The sequence below is a fragment of the Pyrenophora tritici-repentis genome, chromosome 5 (assembly GCF_003171515.1).
Source record: "Pyrenophora tritici-repentis strain M4 chromosome 5, whole genome shotgun sequence".
Classification (NCBI taxonomy): Eukaryota; Fungi; Ascomycota; class Dothideomycetes; order Pleosporales; family Pleosporaceae; genus Pyrenophora; species Pyrenophora tritici-repentis.
Window position 1 is genome coordinate 2,972,142 of NC_089394.1, and position 19,152 is coordinate 2,991,293.

Consider the following 19,152-nt stretch of genomic DNA (forward strand, 5'->3'; position numbering starts at 1 on the left):
CATAAAGTTTGGGCATGGGAGACAGCTGCCACGTGGGGGAGTGATGGAGCAAGATCAAGATCAAGATCAAGATCAAGACCAAGATCAAGATCAATATCAATATCAATAGCATCCACCTGGCCACGCGTCGTCTACGCGCTGTCGAGTCGTTGCAGGCCTCAGCGATGAATCTGACGGGCTCCAGGTGTGTTTGACCATGATCAGATCGCGTGGTGGGCCCCTCGGAGCGCAGACTAGGAGTCTAGGAGGTGTCGCTAGGCTCGCGTCTTGGTTATGACCGTAGCGGCCGGGCGAAGCTTGTGAGGCGTGTGCTTCCCGCACCCATGCTTCTGTAAGCACATCAGAAAGGCACAGCATCAGGGTCTGAGAAGCAATTCACCTCGCCTCTCCGCCGTTTCCCACGCTGCGTCTTCCATGGCTCAGCCCTCTGACGACATCACACAAACTAATCGCGGCCCCGTCGCATAATACATAGTCGCTCGTTCGCACGCGCCGCCCAACACTCGCAACCGTTGTTTCTCGTCCGGTTGCTTTTAATATCCGAATGCACGAGCGCCCATCTGTTCTCACCCGACGCAACAAGAACGCGACCGCCGTCGTTCCCCCTCGCCCCCGGCGCCATATGCACTGCAACCCCCCGACGACGTGCCCTGCCGGTCCGCATACGAATTGGCCAGCATCTTCCACGTAGAGCCTTTCCGGCTCAGGCCGTCGCCTCCCTTGACGCTCCGCAGCACCCTCAACGACGACACCAGCCATCATGACGCTGCAACCCTACATGGAGCCCAATGAGACCGAGGTCTCGCACCCACAGAAGCGCATACGTTGTGAGTTGCTTTTACTCTTCTGCCGCCGACTGACTAGTGACGACGTATGAGTATGTACTGATTCGGCATGCAGGGGCAACACATCGCGCAACTGGCATCAAGGCGGAAAACAAGCGGCACTCGCTCAAAGAGCGTCTGCACCGGCGCATAGGCTCGGGCGGCGAAAAGCAGAATGACCTGGGCAAAGAAAGCGGCGTGCAGGGCGACCCATCCCCAGAGGGTTCAGACGCAGGCGTTGAAGAGCAGGACGGTGGCCGGAGAGTCTACTTCAACGTGCCTTTGCCGCAGAAAGAGCGCGACCCAGAAGGCCACCCACTCGCACACTACGCCCGCAACAAGATAAGAACGGCCAAATACACGCCCCTTAGTTTCATACCGAAGAACCTATGGTTTCAGTTTCACAATATCGCCAACGTCTACTTCTTGTTTATCATTATTCTGGGCGTATGTCCCCATTCCGCTTCTTCCGCCTTGGCTCTCCCACTGACCCGACCCTCCAGATCTTCTCCATTTTCGGTGCCTCTAATCCAGCACTCAATGCAGTGCCCCTCATTGTCATTCTCGTGGTAACGGCCATCAAAGACGCCGTGGAAGACTGGCGGAGAACGGTCCTCGACGTTGAGCTAAACAATGCCCCAGTGCACAGGCTTGTCGACTTTAACAACGTAAACACTGCCGAAGACACCGTATCACTATGGCGCAAGATCAAGAAGGCTACCACAAAAGTCATAGTCACGACATGGCGGGCAATCAAGAGCGCAAAGGGCAAGAAAGGTGGCAAGGGCAAAGGGGGGAATGGCCAGGATCCCGATGGCTCGCGGCCCTCATTCGACACGCGCCGAGCCTCGGTGGCATCCCAAGGAGGCTCGTACCTGGGAAACGAGAACGATATCCAAATGACTCCTGTTCCTTCTCCGCTACCGGGCACATCCCCGGCTCAATCCCCACGCCTACCATTGGGTCCCGGAGAGGGCGACAAGGTTCGAGGAGGCGACCATAAGCAGGAACCCGTGAAACAGAAGTTCTGGGGAAGCGTGTTGAACCCCCACAGCTCGGCACCGGAAAAGGCCCGTTTCAAAAAGGACGCATGGAAGAACGTTCAGGTCGGCGATTTCGTGCGATTGTACAATGACGAGGAGATCCCCGCCGACGTCATTGTTCTCTCTACGTCTTCCGACGATGGCGCCTGCTACGTGGAAACGAAGAATCTCGATGGCGAAACGAACCTCAAGGTGCGCAACGCATTGCATTGTACCCGAGACGTGCGCCATGCCCGACATTGCGAACGGGCTGAATTCGTCATTGAAAGCGAAGGCGCCCACTCGAATCTGTACTCGTATAGCGCAGCCATCAGATGGCAGCAGCACAACCCCAAGGATCCCACAGCGGAGCCCTACGAAATGGTCGAGCCCATCTCCATCAACAACTTGATTCTTCGAGGCTGTCAGTTGCGAAACACCGAATGGATCCTCGGCGTAGTTGTATTTACCGGAGACGAGACCAAAATTATGATCAATTCCGGCATCACTCCCAGCAAGCGCGCCAGAATTTCAAAGGAACTGAACTGGAACGTCGTCTACAACTTCTTTATCCTGGCCGCCATGTGTCTGGTCTCTGGAATTGTGCTGGGAATTACTTGGGCCCGAGACGATACATCGCATTCCATTTTCGAGTATGGATCATATGGTGGTGCACCTGCTACCGACGGTGTCATTGCTTTCTGGGCTGGTGTTATTCTCTTCCAGAATTTGGTTCCCATTTCGCTCTACATCACCCTGGAAATCATCCGTACGCTGCAAGCCCTGTTCATCTATAGCGACATTCACATGTACTACGCCAAGCTCGATTATCCTTGTACGCCCAAGTCTTGGAACATTTCCGACGATGTCGGCCAGATTGAATACATCTTCTCGGACAAGACGGGAACACTCACTCAGAACGTCATGGAGTTCAAGAAGGCGACTATCAACGGCGTTCCATACGGTGAAGCGTACACAGAAGCTCAAGCCGGTATGCAGCGAAGACTCGGTGTCAACGTAGAGGTTGAAGGTGCCAAAGCGCGGGAGCAAATCGCACGCGACCGCGTGCGAATGCTCGAAGGGATCCGGAAGATGCACAACAATCCTTACCTTTGGGACGATGATCTGACATTTGTGGCTCCGGACTATGTCGATGACTTGCGTGGAGATTCCGGAATGGAGCAGAAAAAGGCCAATGAGGACTTCATGGTCGCTCTCGCCCTCTGCCACACCGTCGTCACCGAACGGACCCCTGGTGACCCTCCGAAGATCGAGTTCAAGGCCCAATCGCCTGATGAGGCTGCGCTGGTCGCTACTGCTCGTGACGTCGGTTTCACATTTGTGGGCCGTGAAGATGACCATCTTATCGTCAACGTCTTGGGACAGGAACGTAGATACCAGGTGCTCAACACTCTCGAGTTCAACTCTAGCAGAAAGCGCATGAGCGCCATCATCAGGATGCCCGACAACCGCATTGTTCTGTACTGCAAGGGTGCCGACAGTATGATTTATTCTAGGCTTATTCCTAACGAGCAACGCCAGCTCCGTGCCGATACCGGTGAACACTTGGAAATGTTCGCCCGTGAAGGACTCCGAACCTTGTGCATTGCTCAAAGGGAAATCTCGGAAGAAGAGTACCAAGAATGGAGCCGGGACTACGATATCGCCGCCAACGCTATTCAGGGACGTGAAGACAAATTGGAAGAAGTATCTGACCGTATCGAAAATCACCTGTGGCTGATTGGAGGAACGGCCATTGAAGACAGACTCCAGGATGGTGTACCGGAATCCATTTCACTCCTTGCCCAGGCAGGTATCAAGCTATGGGTTCTGACTGGCGACAAAGTCGAGACTGCCATCAACATCGGTTTCTCTTGCAACCTGCTCGACAACGACATGGATCTCATCATTCTCAAGGTGACTGACGACAATATCGCATCCGTAGAAGCCCAGATCGACGACAAGCTGCAAATTTTCGGTCTGACCGGCTCCGAAGAAGAGTTGGCCGCTGCTCAACATGACCACGAACCACCTCCACCGACACACGCTATCATCATCGACGGAGATACTCTTAAGTTGGCCTTGGATGATTCAGTGAGAAGGAAGTTCCTCTTGCTCTGCAGACGATGCCGTTCCGTTCTTTGCTGCAGAGTCAGTCCCAGCCAGAAGGCAGCCGTCGTCAACATGGTCAAGACCGGATTGGACTGCCTTACTCTTGCCATCGGAGACGGTGCGAATGATGTTGCCATGATCCAAGAGGCGCACGTTGGTGTCGGTATCGCTGGTGTCGAGGGCCGGGCCGCCGTCATGTCGTCAGATTACGCAATTGGTCAATTCCGCTACCTCACTCGTCTCGTGCTTGTGCATGGCCGATGGTCCTACCGTAGACTTGCGGAGACCATTGCCAATTTCTTCTACAAGGTCGGTCATCTCCTACGAAGTAAGACATTCTCACTAACATTCACTTAGAACATCGTTTGGACGTTTGCCCTCTTCTGGTACCAGATTTACACCAACTTCGACAGCCAGTATATCTTCGACTACACGTACATTATCTTCTTCAACTTGGCGTTTACTTCACTCCCTGTTATTGTCATGGGTGTTCTTGATCAAGATGTCGATGATCGAGTGTCGTTGGCTGTACCGCAGCTGTACCGCCGTGGTATCGAACGAAAGGAGTGGACGCAGCCAAAGTTCTGGTAAGCAAATTGCGCGAGAACAGCATGACTATATTCTAACACGTATCCAGGGCCTACATGATTGATGGTATCTACCAATCCGCTGTCGCCTTTTTCTTCCTTTACGAAATCATGGCGCCGGCGACCTTTGTTACCTCTAACGGACTGGACATTTCGGAATACCGACGCATGGGCATCTACGCTGCTACTACCGCCGTATGTGCTGCCAACATCTACGTCCTGTACAACACATACCGATGGGATTGGCTGATGGTTACTATCGTCATCGTCAGTACCATCTTCGTCTGGATGTGGACCGGCATTTTCACGTCTTTCACCACTTCTGCCCAATTCTACAAATCCGGTGCCGAGGTTTACGGTACGCTCAACTTTTGGGCATATGTTCTTTGCGCTACAATAGCCTGTTTACTACCACGCTTCATCTTCAAGTCGGTGCAGAAAATGTACTTCCCCCTTGACGCGGACATCATTCGAGAGCAAGTCAAGCAAGGCAAGTTTGACTACCTGAAGCAGACCGACGCCTTTCTTCCTCCCCCACCAGAGAAGGTTACTGAGGCTTCGAATTCTCCCACTCCGGAAGTCGACGCCGCGAAGTACAAAGCTGCCAATGCTACTAATGCGGACGAAGATGTACGGCCCATCTACCCGCCCTCTGTTGCCCCAACCGCCACGACGCATAACGCAAGAAGCCAAAACGGTAGCGGTAGCACCGACTATACCTTCCGTCATTCTATGGATGGCTTCCCAGCCGCACCCGCACCCGCACCCCATGCGGAAGCCCCTCCACTCGTCCAGACGAACTCGACTGATCGTCGTGTACGACCGAGCTTTGATCGCGCGCGCATGTCGATGGATCGCGTGCGTCCTAGTTTTGAGCAAAGCAATGACTTTACTTCGGCGGCTATGTTGACGCGTCTGGAGTCGTCGCATAGTCGTAACAGCTTCCAAGGTCATCGCACTAGCTACCAAGGGGGGCCTCCAAACACACAGCCAGCAGTCATGAGCCGGTTACGAAATGCGATACGGAGAGCAACCATAACGCGCGACGAGGCGCCAGAGCATCTCAGGCAAGACCAGGAGGATGTACCTGATGTCCCTGCGATCCCCAAAAGCCCCCCACGAAGTCCACGGAGTCCTCCCCGGTAGTATGTCTTGTGACTAGTGGAGCGGACAGCTATTGCATATTGATACCTCTTTCCTCTTTACAAGCCTTTATGACTCTTTGTACATAACCCATCGTATTCTCTTAGTCGTCATTACGTTTCACAGTGCACTGACAATCCGACCTTGTCAGCACTTCACCACGTTTTCTTTTCTTCTGTTACCCTACTACCTATTGGATATCACGGCGTCCTATCTCGTCTTCTTTTTGCAATGTAAAGCTTGCAACTCTCTCTTCTGAAGCTTGTCTTGCTGGTATTGGGGGGGAATGGTAGTTCTCCCCACGATGGATAGATGGTGTTGACGAGCATGGATGTAGATTATTTCTAATCATGTATGGCTCACCCAGCCTCATGGGCTCATTGAAGTCTACGAATAACACGCGGAAAGTGTACATTGTGGTGTCTGGATTCTAGTGATGTTGTTGTTTAAGACCGAGGACTGATGGGTAGCTACCTGGGCTGCTGCTAGTTGCGTATGCAGTACCAAGGAAACTGCTCAACTCATGCGCGATGAAGCTTTGACTTTTGTGACTCATCTAGGAATGTGTCTTTGGGAGTCAGTCGCTTTCTTCCTAGGTAGACTTATTCCCACGTGGCTTGCTCTCTCCGCTTACGCTAGCTAGCGTTGCAGCCAATCGATCGCTACCGTTCTTGTTTTGGTTGTGAGCACACTGCGCACGTGCATTACATCAGATTCATATCCAACAACATTGCCAGTCAACCTCGCCGCCTTGGTTTAATTCCCAACATTGTTCATCCTCTCAGCATTGGCTCTGACGTACCTCTACGTTACTAATTCGTGTGGTTAGATGGTTGTAGTGTCGTTGCAACGTCATTCACTGGTTGCCTGGAGACTGCTACCAGAAGCTAGCCGTGGGTCCCTTCTCCAGCCGGGTCACGCTTTCCAACTCGCTATGAGCTGCCTAGAGCACTTTGAGAACACTTTGAGCACTTGTCGCCATTTAAGAGTAGTATAATTCCCATATTTCTCCCATGCAGCCTACTCACTCCGCAGACTAACTTACACTTAACTCATCGTAGCCATTACATCGTTTCCACGTTTCAACAGAATAATAACAACAACAAAAGCTTAAATGGCCGACGACATGCGCTACGGACATCAACATGCTAGAGGACCACCTAGAGGCGAAGACGGCGAGTTCAAGATTCGAGGTCAGGCTGAACAGACTCGACCCATGTCAAGTACGAAGAGGAAAAAAAAGCAGACTAGAGCACACGCTGACTGCCGACAACGTGAAGGGCATAGATCTAAATCACCACACAGGATCACAGGATCAAACGGAGGGCGACGTGACAACCGAACCCCCCGCGCAGGATATTCCACAAGGACTCAATACGAGCACACGACTGCGACCGCAGGACCACTTAGTACGCATCATTCGGCCCCTCCGCGCCTCGCAGACGTGCCTTCCGTGCCCCAGCCTCGAAACTCTCGTTCTCGCACTTCCAGGAGAGCCAAAGAACTAAGAAAACTAGCCACGGCAGAAGAAAATGCAGCAAACTACCCGCCACTGGACGACACGCGCGCATGGCAAGCTCTAGGCAGAGAAACTGATAGCACGACCCGCGACAACTCGGCTTTCGTGTACCGTCACCTACGCCGCGCTCAGTGTCCCAAGGCCCTGTCGTTTCCAGAATGGGTCAAGGATGTCCATCGGGAGATGGAGGGCTTGGGACTTCAAGATACTGGGCGTTATATTCGTCGTGATTGGCAGGAGGCTGGTGGTCCGGTGGAAGAGATAGAGATGGTGCAGGAGACGGTGGCCGTGCAGGAAGAGGTTGATGTGGTGCAAGAGAGGAAGTACGAAGATGATGGGTTTGATATTGATATCTATGGGGATGAGGAGACGCGGGCAAAGTATGAGCCGTGGATACGGAGTCAGATAGGCAGGGGAACTTCGAAGTTGTGATGTTGATTCTCAAAGGTTGGCTCTTGTAGACCTTGAGGGGTTGTTTTGGTATTGTTGAGTAGATTCTTGAGAAGAGGGATGCGGAATTGGTGATGGAAATAATGACTGCTCGTATCTTTGAGGTTGGATGAAAACAATGAGAATCCAAGTAAAGACCACTACCCATGTGACATGCTATCTCCTATTCGTTGCGTGTTGTTCTCAATTATGTAACCGCCTATACTGAATGGAATATGTTGTATACCCCTCTAGGCATGAATATGCAGGACTCATCAGAAAGATATCTCATCTTGACAAAGTCTGGAATTTATTGATGCGAGGGAAAAAAAGTCTGCAAACACCGCGCACCATAATCTCATTGAACATGTGAATGGGGTTCAATTCGAATCAAGATTAATACTATGGTTCATGAAGACAACGCGCGATGACTGCTTAGGTCAACACGTAGGTGCTGGCTACGAAATGCACTAAGAAATGGAGGCTAACCCCAAACCGCATCTTCTAACCCATATCCTGCTAGCCGATCTACAGAGCAAGTATGTCATCATCGATCGCGTCTGAACCACTATTTGCGAGTTTGTCAACAGTAGAGCTGTACACGTATCATGGCTTCTGTTTGTCTGCTAAACAAACAACAATGCCACCTTGGTCGTTGATCTCGCCAGCCTCGCGAGGCATTGGCTTCGCGCTCGCAAGACGAGTTTTGCAAACTACACATACGCCCGTCATCGCAACAGCACGCAAGGATCTTGACAGAACCAAGGAGGAGCTACTTGATGGTCTAGGGGTAGACGAGGGGCGACTGACGGTGCTGAAACTTGACGTTTTGGGTAGGTGGTGAACAGACAAGACGACGTGCCGCGCGACTGATTGTATCCTAGATGAAGCGAGCATTGCAGATGCCGCAGCTGCGTGTAAGGAAAAGTTTAGCGATGGCTCAAGTCAACTTCAGCTTGCTTTGATGGTGCCTGGGATACTTTTCCCGGAAAAGTCGCCAGCTCAAATCAATGCCGACGACGCGTTGTTGACGTTTCGCACCAACACATTAGGCCCAATGTTAATGCTGAAGCATTTCTCGTCTTTCTTCCCAAAGAAGACATCGGCGGTTAGCAAGGACCAGGATGATATGGAAGGTCTGCCGGACGCGGCTACTATAGTCATCATGTCCGCTCGCGTTGGCAGCATCAGCGACAATCGCCTTGGAGGGTGGTACAGCTATCGCGCATCCAAAGCAGGTGTTAACCAGGTAGTCAAGACCTTTGATAACCATCTCCGGACTGCTTCTACCAACAATGCGATGGCAGTTGCCTTGCACCCGGGCACGGTCAAGACGGGACTGAGCAAGGACTTCTGGAGCAACGTCAAGAAAGAGAAGCTGTTTGAGCGCGACTGGGTTGCGGAACGACTCATCGACGTGATTAAGCAAGTGGGAATCGAGGGCCGAGGCAAGTGCTGGGATTGGGATGGGAAGGAAGTGCCGCCTTGATCCGGCTTGCAAATAATGCAGGATCAACTGAGCTTTATGTACAACTTTATCTTCGTGCCACCCACAACCGTCTCTCTTCTTACTCACATACACAACAGCCCACTTTCACAATAATCTTTTTGTCCTTCGTGTGTTACCAAACAGACACTTCCCGTCTATCGTTACCGTATCAATCACTCATACATAAAACTGCAACAACAGACCCGGAACAAATCAAGATGCAGGACACATGTTCATACAAGTGTTTTCTTCATGTGGATTCATCACTCGTTAAATCACCATCGGTCCTTTCGCGAGACGTCGTTACTTCAGAAGTCAAAGACCTTTGTGCTGGCTAGCCGCCAATCTGGGCCGACTTTACACGCATAACTGAGAGTCCCGAACCTTTGGAAGCGACCAATACGTCGGACCAGAGGACGTTGAACAAACGTTTGAAGCAATCAGAGCCACGTACTACTATAGCGCCGAAGGGTCGCCCTACGGACGATCATCAAGATTCCCCCGCATTCGTGCTGTCGCCCATAGCAGACTGGGAGCACGACACGGAAGAGCAATCTGTACAACAGAATCTCATACAACCGAGTGTGGCTCCTGGTCGCGACACGTATTTTAACTACATAAAAAAGCCAGTGTAAGCTTCCCGTCCTCTGTAATGGAGTTTAATAGCTTACAGTGCCACTAGACACCTCGTTGCACGGATCAAGCCAAAGTCTCACCTGGCGTCATCTAAAACACAGTCTGTATCTCCATTACCAGAGCACGAAACACAAGGTTCTGAGAAGCAAGCGAGCGGCAATATTACCTCGACTGGTCGCAGCAGTCCTCGAAAGTCTGCAGTTGACATAGTCTCAAACCGGTGGTCGAACTTCTCCGGGGATTACACTCATCTATACAAAGACTCGTCGTCTGAAAATCGTGATACTCGCGAGAATACGCCGACGGCGGGTCCATCATCTTCCCCCGCCACTGCACAACAGGGACAACAAAGAGTCGACGGTCCCTCGCCAGCTCAATCGGCAGCTCCTTTAATCGTACCGCCCCCTCGACCACGCAACCAGTTCGATCGGTTCGCTGTCCCTGTAGGTAAGTACAATTTCTCCCTTGTTGTTGCGATCTATATAATGACATACCGTAGACAAGCCCATCTCGAAATGGCTCTACGCCCTTCCACATCGATACCCAATGCCCGTGGAGAAGTGTCAAGATCAGACCATTCCGTCTATCCATCTTCCAATTGTAAACATCCTTCCTGTCCCGGAGAAGCATTGGCATTCCTCAGTACACAGCGCCCGAACCCGAAAGAGTCACTTGTATTGGGCCAGAAGAGCGGTAGAGCCCCCCGCTCCCGCACCACGAGGAACTACCGGATATGAAGTTCCTACGCTTCGCAAAGCGCCGAGAGTACCGAAAGGATCCATGGAGAGATTCAAACGCCAGTTCAGGAAGTATTGGATTCGCAAGAAGTACGCCTGGAAACAATACCAGAGAGATATACTTGTAGAAGAACAGATACAGGAAGATGGCACACGGCCTCAGCCTGATGGCACAGACACACCCCCAGCGGACGATCCGGATCCGGATAATGCGCCCCCACAACCACAGGAGGCTCCCAATTTCTCAAAGAAGCTCAGGAAGGAGAACCCTCGAGACAATTCGTCAAGTTACCTCGAACCTCCTCCACGCAGCCCACACAGACCGTTGGTTCTGAATGGCTTTGCAAGATGTGAGCCAGAGCTGGACGTATTTGGATTTCTAGAGCCCATATTCGAGATGCCCAAAGAAGACGATTCCGATGACTCTGCATACGACTCAGACAGCACACCCAGCATGCACAGTATAATACCAGAGATTACCGTGGAGGATTGGAACGATACTTCCAACCCCAGACCCTCACTCGACGATAAAACCGGAGGTCCAGCGTGCGTACGCCCTCAGCAGGTAAACGTCAACCGGAGTCACTTGCATGTAACCAAGCCAGCCATGACGCCAAGGAGGCAGCGCATACACAAGCTATTATTGCAGCGGCAGAAGAACGCAGAAATCAATCTCGCCCTCAAACACCCTCTCAAACGAGTCGACTCCGTCACCGCTCCCGCCAGCGCACTACGAGGCGGCCACGATGTTTCCCATTATCGATCGGACGAGTAGATTGACAGAGAGAACATGAGAATCATCGCTGACGCAAGGCGTGCTGCCCAGGCAAGACGTGCCGCCGAGGAAGCTCAGGAGAGAATCCGGTTGGCCGGCATCGCGGCTACTGCTACTACAGTACCGGGACCGGCCCCAGCAGGAAGATGGGACAGGTTGAGGGCGAGGTTGAGGCCAGGTGCGTATCAACCTCTTCCCAGCGGACCTGCACCTGCTGCCGTGATCGTTGAAAGGAAGAGGGACAGATTCAAGAGAAAGGTGAAGGAGGTTGGTACGAAGATCATGTCACTGCAACCAGCACCAGTTCCTGCACCTGCAGCCCCCGCGGCATCAGCCGTCGCGACTGTGGAAAGAAAAAGGGACAAGTTCAAGAGAAAATCAAAGGACGTTGGTAGGAGTATCATGTTCATGGGATCAGAAACACGGCAAGATTTGGCCAGGAATCAATGAGGCATTGTCATGTTGATACTTTTGGGTTTGTACTAGAGTAGTATTTGTACGCGCGTATGACACTGTACATGGCGTGTGGAAGTCTTCTAGTCTCTCTTCTCATAATTAACCAAGTAAAAGCTTGATATAAGTACACCAAGATGAAACCCCACCCCCCACTGCTAAGAATCAGCAGCGAACAACAATGGGATTTGCAGAGCATCACATGCTAACTAACCAACGAAACAATGCCACATCAGCCCCAACATCTCAGAGTCGATTCCCTGACACAAACATCATCAATCTCAATCACGACAGCTTTCACTATACACAGGCCCAACCTAGACTACAACATACATACAACACCCCCACCGCAAAAAATACCACACACCCATGCCCAACGCAATGTGACAGATAACATCGCCCTCCACATGTACCCATCCACCATCCACCGTCCACCGTCCCCTCATCTAACCGCCGCACCCTACTGTAAGCGACCTCAGGCATCCCATCACCAACACAAACGCCCAACACATCGCCTCCACAACACGACACACACAATAACCCCCGCCCCCGACCCCGACCCCAAACCCCAAAGTAGCACCTTCCGCCGACGACCCGCCAGACGCGCGCCCCACGTCGCAATTACAATCAAACCTCACATTGCGGTCCGGCGAGGATCCCGGATCCCTACACCACGGACATGGACTCCGGCTCGTGTTGGGCGCTAGACCCGATTTGTCTTGTAAGACTGTAGGGGGGGGGCGTAAGATGTGTGTACCGGTGCGGTACGGTACGCTAGATGGGGGATGTGGTGTATGGGGTTAGACTGGGGCGTGGGTAGGGTAGGGTAGGGTAGGGGAGGGGGAAGGATGGGAAGGAACGGAGACAGGGCTCGCGCCGCCGCCGCAGCAAGTCTTCTTTTCACACCGCTGGTTTGGGCATGTTGCGGTAAGGTAAGGTAAGCTGGGCATATGTATGTGAAGTGAGGCAAACACAAGCATGGCGACATGGGATGAGTGGATGAGTGGATGAATCATGATGATGAATGCTGTACGTATGTACATAGTTGTTAGGCGCTGACTGCTGTGTCGTAGTTGGTTGGTCTTTCATCACGCGCGGTTACGGCATAGTTTTTCTTTTTTTTTCTCGCTGAGAAAGCGGGCGTTAGTGGGAATTGAAGATTGACAGAGAAAGAGACAGAAAGAGGAGAAAGATGTGCATGGATGGACGTGGCCATGACTGTGTATAGTATAGTATTGAGACCAGAGTGTATTGGGAAAGAGGACGTGGCGTGGCGTGGTGGTCATTCTGACACAGACACCTGTTCATATGTGCGTGTGTGTATGTATGTACATATGCGTGGATGACGAAGATTATTTTTCACCGGTTCTGGCCAGCCAGCCAGCCGGGCGGTCCCCTCCTTGTGTGATGGATGTGATGGGATGTGATGGAAGACAGCGGATTAACACGGGCTTGCGCGCGGGGGAAAAGTTGGTTGGGGCTGCAAGTCGTATGTAGGTGGTTACGTGGCACGTATTCGACGACTGTCGGTTACGACAGGTGCCTTTTTGTTATTTTTTTTGTCTGCTTGCTCTGTGCCACTCCCCGTCCTGCAGGTGGAGAGCGGCGAGCGAGGCGGAACATGGAGACACGCAACTCGTCGCGGAAGAAATGGGTCCAGGGGGGTATTCCTTTTGCCGGGCAACCGCACAGTAAACTGTGGGGACCACAAACGAATGTGTGCCTGCCTGTCTGCCTGACTTGCTTGCCTTGGTCTCCCCGCCGCTAATTACGAAAGCTGACAGTGTGGTGATGTGACAAGAAACGTCGACTCGTGTGATCAATGGTTGCCTTGGGTTTTCCTTGCTCTGTTAAGGTTTCGCGCCAGCGCTTTTCGACTCCGGTGGGTATAATGGTAATGATCCCAGTCGATAATTGCTGTCGTTGCGGGTCAGCCAAGGTTCAGCTAAACGTCTTACCTACATACTCCGGATAGTTCCTTCCTTCCGAAACCTGTCCGCGACCGAAAAGAGGGGAAACAAAAAAAACCCCCGGTAGCGGTACCCCTATGCACACACCTTGGAGTCAGGGAAGAGGGGGGGTGTGGAAGGCAAGGGAAGGGAAGGGGAATCAGGCTCCAGACAGGGTCAAGGGTGTGGAAACTGTCCCCAGGGGTTTTGACTCAGTTCTCAAACTGGCGACTTATCGGCCGAATCCTTGCAACGCGCCAGTCAAAAAAAATATAGTAAGAGGCCCATCATCATTATTCAGCTTCCGCCCCGTCTGTCCCTTGATAATGACGCGGTTGATTCTCCGCGGGCAAAGCCTTTGAGCATTTTTTTTCCAAAGTCCGAACATCGGACTTTGGGCATATGTGCAGGTAGTCCGAGGGATGGATTGTCCAGGAAGCGAGAAAAAGGATCAAAAGCCTTGGTATCCGGTATCCTCGATGTGTTGCGGCTCAGAAGAGGGCGCGAGCACGAGCCCTTAGGCACCTTCCCGTTTACCGTTGTAATAAGACGCCATGATATACATGTGGAACGGATTCGGGCGGGTGAAGAAATGAATCGTATTATACGACTAAGTTGCCAATAAACAGCGCGACAACGATGAACCTAGGAGCTTTAATCGATGATAGTATTGAGCAGCGACTAGCTCACGTCAGCCAAGAAGCGCACGTACCCATGAGATTCTATCGCGCGGGAGTGGGAGCGCTGGCGAGGCAGATTGCCCAACGATCAATGGTACACTAGGTAATATTTGAGAGAGGAACCGATATTCGGCTAGTTCCGCCTACTACCCACCCCTGCATCGGATAGCTACTACCATCGATGACGGAGATACTTCCCAGCGCAGCCAAGCCAGCTGCCAAAAGACCGCCTGTGACACGAATCGTTTTATCAGCAATGTTTGAATAGCAGGTTGAATCTTGGAGAACGAGAATAGCAACAAAGTACCACCGAGAGTCCCTCCATAGCAGACTTGTCAACAATCAATCAGATCGGCATGATTGATTCCTATCTAGGTTAAAGGCTGCCTAATGAAGTAATTCTTTAACCCATATAGGAATCAATCATGTCGATCGATTGATTGTTGACAAGTCTGCTCCATAGCCATAGCCGTCAACTTGGCCGGCTGGGCAATGAGGAAATCGATAGCATTGTCACAGATACCCGACTGCGGCAAAGCAGGCGACTCGGGTCTATGGTCGCGAGAAAGAACGAGCATCAGCAGACGAACACGGAATCGTTCTGGAACCTCTCCTTACTCCAACGTGACTCCCGCATGGGGCAAGAAAAAAAAGGCACAACAGAACACCCAGTGCCCCAACGTCAACACAGACGGCAGACCAAAGATCCCCAAAAGGGTCCAGCCTGACTTAACCTCTCAGCGCAGAAGCAGAAGCAAAAATTTCGCAAGAGAACCAAGAAGAAAACCACCACACACAGCAGTAACCTTGGTACACTAACCAGACCGAGCCCGAGCCCGCCAACAAACCACTCACTACGTTGACGGCCTTTTTAGTGTTTGCTTTCACACAGCGAGCGCCGCCCTTGCCCTGCATATCCATTCCTCAGCCTCCTCCCACTACCTTCCCATCATCCCCATCTTGCACTTGCAGTAGTTTGGTTGGAGCCACACCACGGGCCGGCCTTTACCCGCACCGAAAGCGATTGCGAAATGCTATTCCACGCTGTGTGTGTGTGTGTGTGTATGCGCGCGCGCGTTTGGTCTGGTACCATAGACGATGAAGTCATGAACAGCTGCTGAAGCTCTAGTCATCACGGCCCTCGCACTAGAACGTGCTTGTCCATGCATGGAATGACAGATGGATGAAAAGTGTTTTCCTCTAGTCCTCGTTCTCGTTCTCCACCTGTGCTTGTGCTTGTGGAGAAAACACAGACACAGACAAGAGAGAGAGAGAGTGAGACAAGTCGACTGACTACACGCTTGTAGCAGGCTGGCTTGTTACGGCCATGGCTTACGTGCTGTACCGTACACTACGTATCCTACTACAGAAACAAAAAAGGACGTGCCGTACCGACCCCCCGACCGACCGACCGCCGCCGCCGCCATTCGCCGCAGCGCAGCGCATGAACACAGATCGAGACGTCCGTCCGGGGCGGAGAGAAGCCGAGCTCTGTACCGTGGATCGCAAACGCGCGAACCAAATTTTAGGCGGCTTTGGTTACGCGTAATCCGTGTTTTGCGCATGCATGTGTGCATGTGTGTGTGTACCGTATGAGAAAACGGAGATGGATGGACGGCCTCGGTTCTACTACCTCTACCTGCACATAGTTAAATAACTAAAGCTCATCAAGTTCAAACCCGAGGACGTAAGTAGTGTTTACGATGCGCGGACCGGGCCCCCCCCGTACCCCCGTACCCCAAACCTCCTTCCTTGCTTCCTTTTCCTTTCCCCAAAGTCTGACATGAAACCAAGTCAACTACTGAGAAAGATGGTCTAGTTAGATCATCGGGCCGTCGTCCATGGCATCGGACATTGCCATGCATACAGAGTTTGGCTGACAAGCACCTGCACCTGCACCTGCACCTGCACCTACCTTGCCTTCCTTTTCGTTCCGTCGCTGGTTATTTGCAAAGTGGGTAAACTTGACTACTTCTGCTGGCCCCAAAACAAGTGATTACTTAGTTACTTAGCTTGCCAGCAAGGTACATACGTACAACACGTGCATACCCGTCCGTCCGTCCGTCGTGCGTGCGTGCTCGGATTGCCCTGCGTGTCATGCATGTCACATTTTCCTTTGCTGACACGTGCACCGCTTGGCAATCTCCGTAGTTGACTTGGTACCAGGGTTGAAGCTCGCCGACATGACGGCAAGCCAGGCGCGACGGACGGGTAAACAACGGGCGACACACAGTCTGGACATGGCTAACTCGTGGTCCGGTGCGCATGCATGACGAGCTACGGCCTTGTCCGATGCAGGCCTCTGTCATGGCACTCACTGGCCGCAGTAAGCGTAATACCAAACGTCTTCAATTTAGATGGCAGCTACGAAGGGGAAAACCAAAAACAGGTTGCGTACAGTACTAGGATTTGCGCGGAAAACATTTGCTTCAACGCGATTTGCAATAGCAAGAATATTCAGATTGCCACCCACCCAATAATAGAATTTCACATGTAGACCTTTCATAGCGGTAGAGACAGGAGAAGAATGGAAATAAGTGAACCGCACCCATTCGCGACATGTACAGGATGAGATATAGTAGTAAGAGAGAGGTTCAAAAGCACAAACAACCACTTCCCCAGCTAACATGCAGTGAAGCACGTAATGCTGGCCCGGCCCACGCTCGCTATGATGCATATCAACGAATGCAACCCCCAGTTCTAGTTTGCGGGAAAAGACAGAATACCACCCAATTTAGTAGTGTAGATTGAGATCGAGTAAAAATTGAGCCCTCGCCGCCAAACAGCAATAGATGAATGTGCACCCCAGCACATCATCGCAGCGGTGACGGCCATGGTTGCGATATAAGAGCGGAAAAGACAGTACGTAAATCTTCGAGTATTAAATAGGAGATGTCGGATGCTCTTTATCGCCATTTATGAGATATCCGCACAGAAATCATGCTGTTGCCAGCCAGAACTCGTTGCGAGGGCAGACGTCAATGGGACGAAAAAGGCCGTATACGAAAACAAGTAAAATACGACGCACGCGTTCGAGGCTAACTTTTGCCCTGGTTGCTATTGATTCCATCCGGTGTGTAGCGCTCTCGTAAGACCAGCTCCGGAGCGTGTCCTTGAGGGAGGCTCAAAGTTTACATTGGTCGGCGGTTAAGCATGTTGAGCATGGACGAATCCGTCGAGCTGCGAGCGGGACCGTTGTCGCTGACGAGATCATTGATCCGCATGCTCGGCCTGGAAGAGGAAGCCTGCGAAGTGGGTGGCGGTGGCGTACGGCCGTCACTGCGCGGAGGAGGCGGCTGTAGGACGCCGTTTGCCTGTGGAGGCGCGCCGTAGTATGGTGTCGGTGGAGCACCGGGAGTTGTCGGCGCTTGTGACTGTGGTGACGAAGAAGCACGGCTCGGCTCATAGCGATAGGCGCTCTGTGGAGATGCTTGGCGCGGAGGCTGTGCTGCATAGTAGGGTTGGTTGGGCGGTGGGCCAGAGGAGTAGGGAGTAGACGCGTTTGCTGTTGGAGCAGACGATGTTAGAGACGGTGGCTCGGGATAGGCATACTCTGGTCCAGTGCCTCGATGAGGAGCCTGTAGCGCTGAGCCAGGTTGTGGCGGGGGCAGGGTTGGAGTGTGAGGCTCAGGATGAAGCCTCTTCCTGCCGATCAGCGCCTCTCGGCTTGCCTCATCTGGAGAAGCACTAGATAGACCGTAGTCAGAATGAGCTGGGTACGGACCTGCAGTGGGACTAGGCAGATATTGCTGCTGTTGGCGCGAAGGCCCTTGCCCGTAGGGCTCTCCGTGGCTGGCAGGAGGAAGAGGTTGCCCGTAGGCACCGTACATGGGCGGGGGTTGGCCGACACCGCGCCAGACGGTGTGGGCAGGAACAAAAGCCTGAGTCTGGGCAGAGACTGGAGTGAAGATGCAGTCCTGGTTGAATCTCATGCAGTTTGAGCAGCGGCCGTCCTCGGTGGCCTCGAAGCCGGAGCAGCGGATCTAGATTGGGTAAGCAGGCTGTTTCGGGTCAATTGAGCGGACTCGCAACAACTTACCTTGCGACGACGGCAATAACGGCAGGCAATGGCAGTCCGCTGGCGGGGCGCTGGCGGCTGGTGGTGCTGCTGGACATACTGTGGTGGTGGAGGAGGCTGCTGGCGGTATGGGTCGGCTGGTGGAGGAGCGCGTGTCCACTCGTTTGGGCCGGGCAGGCGGTAGGGTTGCTGTTGCTGGTATTGAGGATGTTGAGCCATGTCAGGTCGCGGCTCTTGGGGTGGAGGAGGTGGGAGCGTCGTGTTCATCTAGATTGACGTCAAGTGTCAGCCATGTCACTCTGGTTACGTACATGACGTGCAGCGTCACAAAAGTCTGGTACGCGTGACCGGGTCGACTTACGTGTGGAGGCTGGGCATAAGAGCCATTTGCAGGCTGCTGCGAGGTGGGCGGCTGCCAGTGGGTTGGGAGCTGGCCTTGGCCACCCTGGTGAGGGAACATGGTAGGACTTTGAGGTTGGATGGGCGTGGGCCGAATTAAAAGGCGGTTTGGGCGGGCGCAACGTGGTGCTGTCACGCCGGGTGGACCAGTGGAACAGCAGGTGGGCTAGTGGTACACGAGTGCCAGGCTCGAGGGAATCAAAGACGGCGGGTGAGGTGTCACAAAATACAGGCAGGCGGGCCGCAACGTCGGCTGCAGGTGTGAGAGAGAGAGAGAGAGAGAGAGAGAGAGATGGCTGTCAGCGTTGGGCTGGGTTGGGTGGTTGGGTGGTGAGCAGCGGGGTGGGCAGTGTCGGGGCAGGTGGCAGTGGGCGTCTTGG

The 19,152-nt window shown here is 52.8% G+C and overlaps 6 protein-coding genes across 6 annotated transcripts; 5 read left to right on the forward strand and 1 right to left on the reverse strand.

The window, feature by feature from the left end:
- Positions 1 to 760: 760 nt before the first annotated feature.
- Positions 761 to 5,691, forward strand: PtrM4_111240 (MgtA, Cation transport ATPase; the record flags this gene model as incomplete). The annotated part of the gene is made up of 5 exons (XM_066107918.1): positions 761 to 827; positions 901 to 1,271; positions 1,328 to 4,267; positions 4,316 to 4,545; positions 4,596 to 5,691. The coding sequence occupies 5 exons, from the start codon at positions 761 to 763 to the stop codon at positions 5,689 to 5,691; spliced, it is 4,704 nt and encodes a 1,567-aa protein (XP_065962367.1).
- A 1,123-nt stretch (positions 5,692 to 6,814) lies between these two features.
- PtrM4_111250 (Amelogenin multi-domain protein) lies at positions 6,815 to 7,639 on the forward strand (the record flags this gene model as incomplete). The annotated part of the gene is made up of 1 exon (XM_066107919.1): positions 6,815 to 7,639. One exon carries the CDS (start codon positions 6,815 to 6,817, stop codon positions 7,637 to 7,639), a length of 825 nt encoding a protein of 274 aa, XP_065962368.1.
- A 637-nt stretch (positions 7,640 to 8,276) lies between these two features.
- Positions 8,277 to 9,125, forward strand: PtrM4_111260 (FabG, Dehydrogenase with different specificities (related to short-chain alcohol dehydrogenase); the record flags this gene model as incomplete). Its single annotated transcript, XM_066107920.1, has 2 exons — positions 8,277 to 8,469; positions 8,521 to 9,125. 2 exons carry the CDS (start codon positions 8,277 to 8,279, stop codon positions 9,123 to 9,125), a joined length of 798 nt encoding a protein of 265 aa, XP_065962369.1.
- Positions 9,126 to 10,307: 1,182 nt separating this feature from the next.
- On the forward strand, positions 10,308 to 11,273 carry PtrM4_111270 (uncharacterized protein; the record flags this gene model as incomplete). Its single annotated transcript, XM_066107921.1, has 1 exon — positions 10,308 to 11,273. The coding sequence occupies one exon, from the start codon at positions 10,308 to 10,310 to the stop codon at positions 11,271 to 11,273; it is 966 nt and encodes a 321-aa protein (XP_065962370.1).
- Positions 11,274 to 11,288: 15 nt separating this feature from the next.
- On the forward strand, positions 11,289 to 11,723 carry PtrM4_111280 (uncharacterized protein; the record flags this gene model as incomplete). Its single annotated transcript, XM_066107922.1, has 1 exon — positions 11,289 to 11,723. The coding sequence occupies one exon, from the start codon at positions 11,289 to 11,291 to the stop codon at positions 11,721 to 11,723; it is 435 nt and encodes a 144-aa protein (XP_065962371.1).
- Positions 11,724 to 17,486: 5,763 nt separating this feature from the next.
- On the reverse strand, positions 17,487 to 18,833 carry PtrM4_111290 (Atrophin-1 multi-domain protein; the record flags this gene model as incomplete). Its single annotated transcript, XM_066107923.1, has 3 exons — positions 17,487 to 18,338; positions 18,395 to 18,640; positions 18,735 to 18,833. 3 exons carry the CDS (start codon positions 18,831 to 18,833, stop codon positions 17,487 to 17,489), a joined length of 1,197 nt encoding a protein of 398 aa, XP_065962372.1.
- Between the last annotated feature and the right edge of the window lie 319 nt (positions 18,834 to 19,152).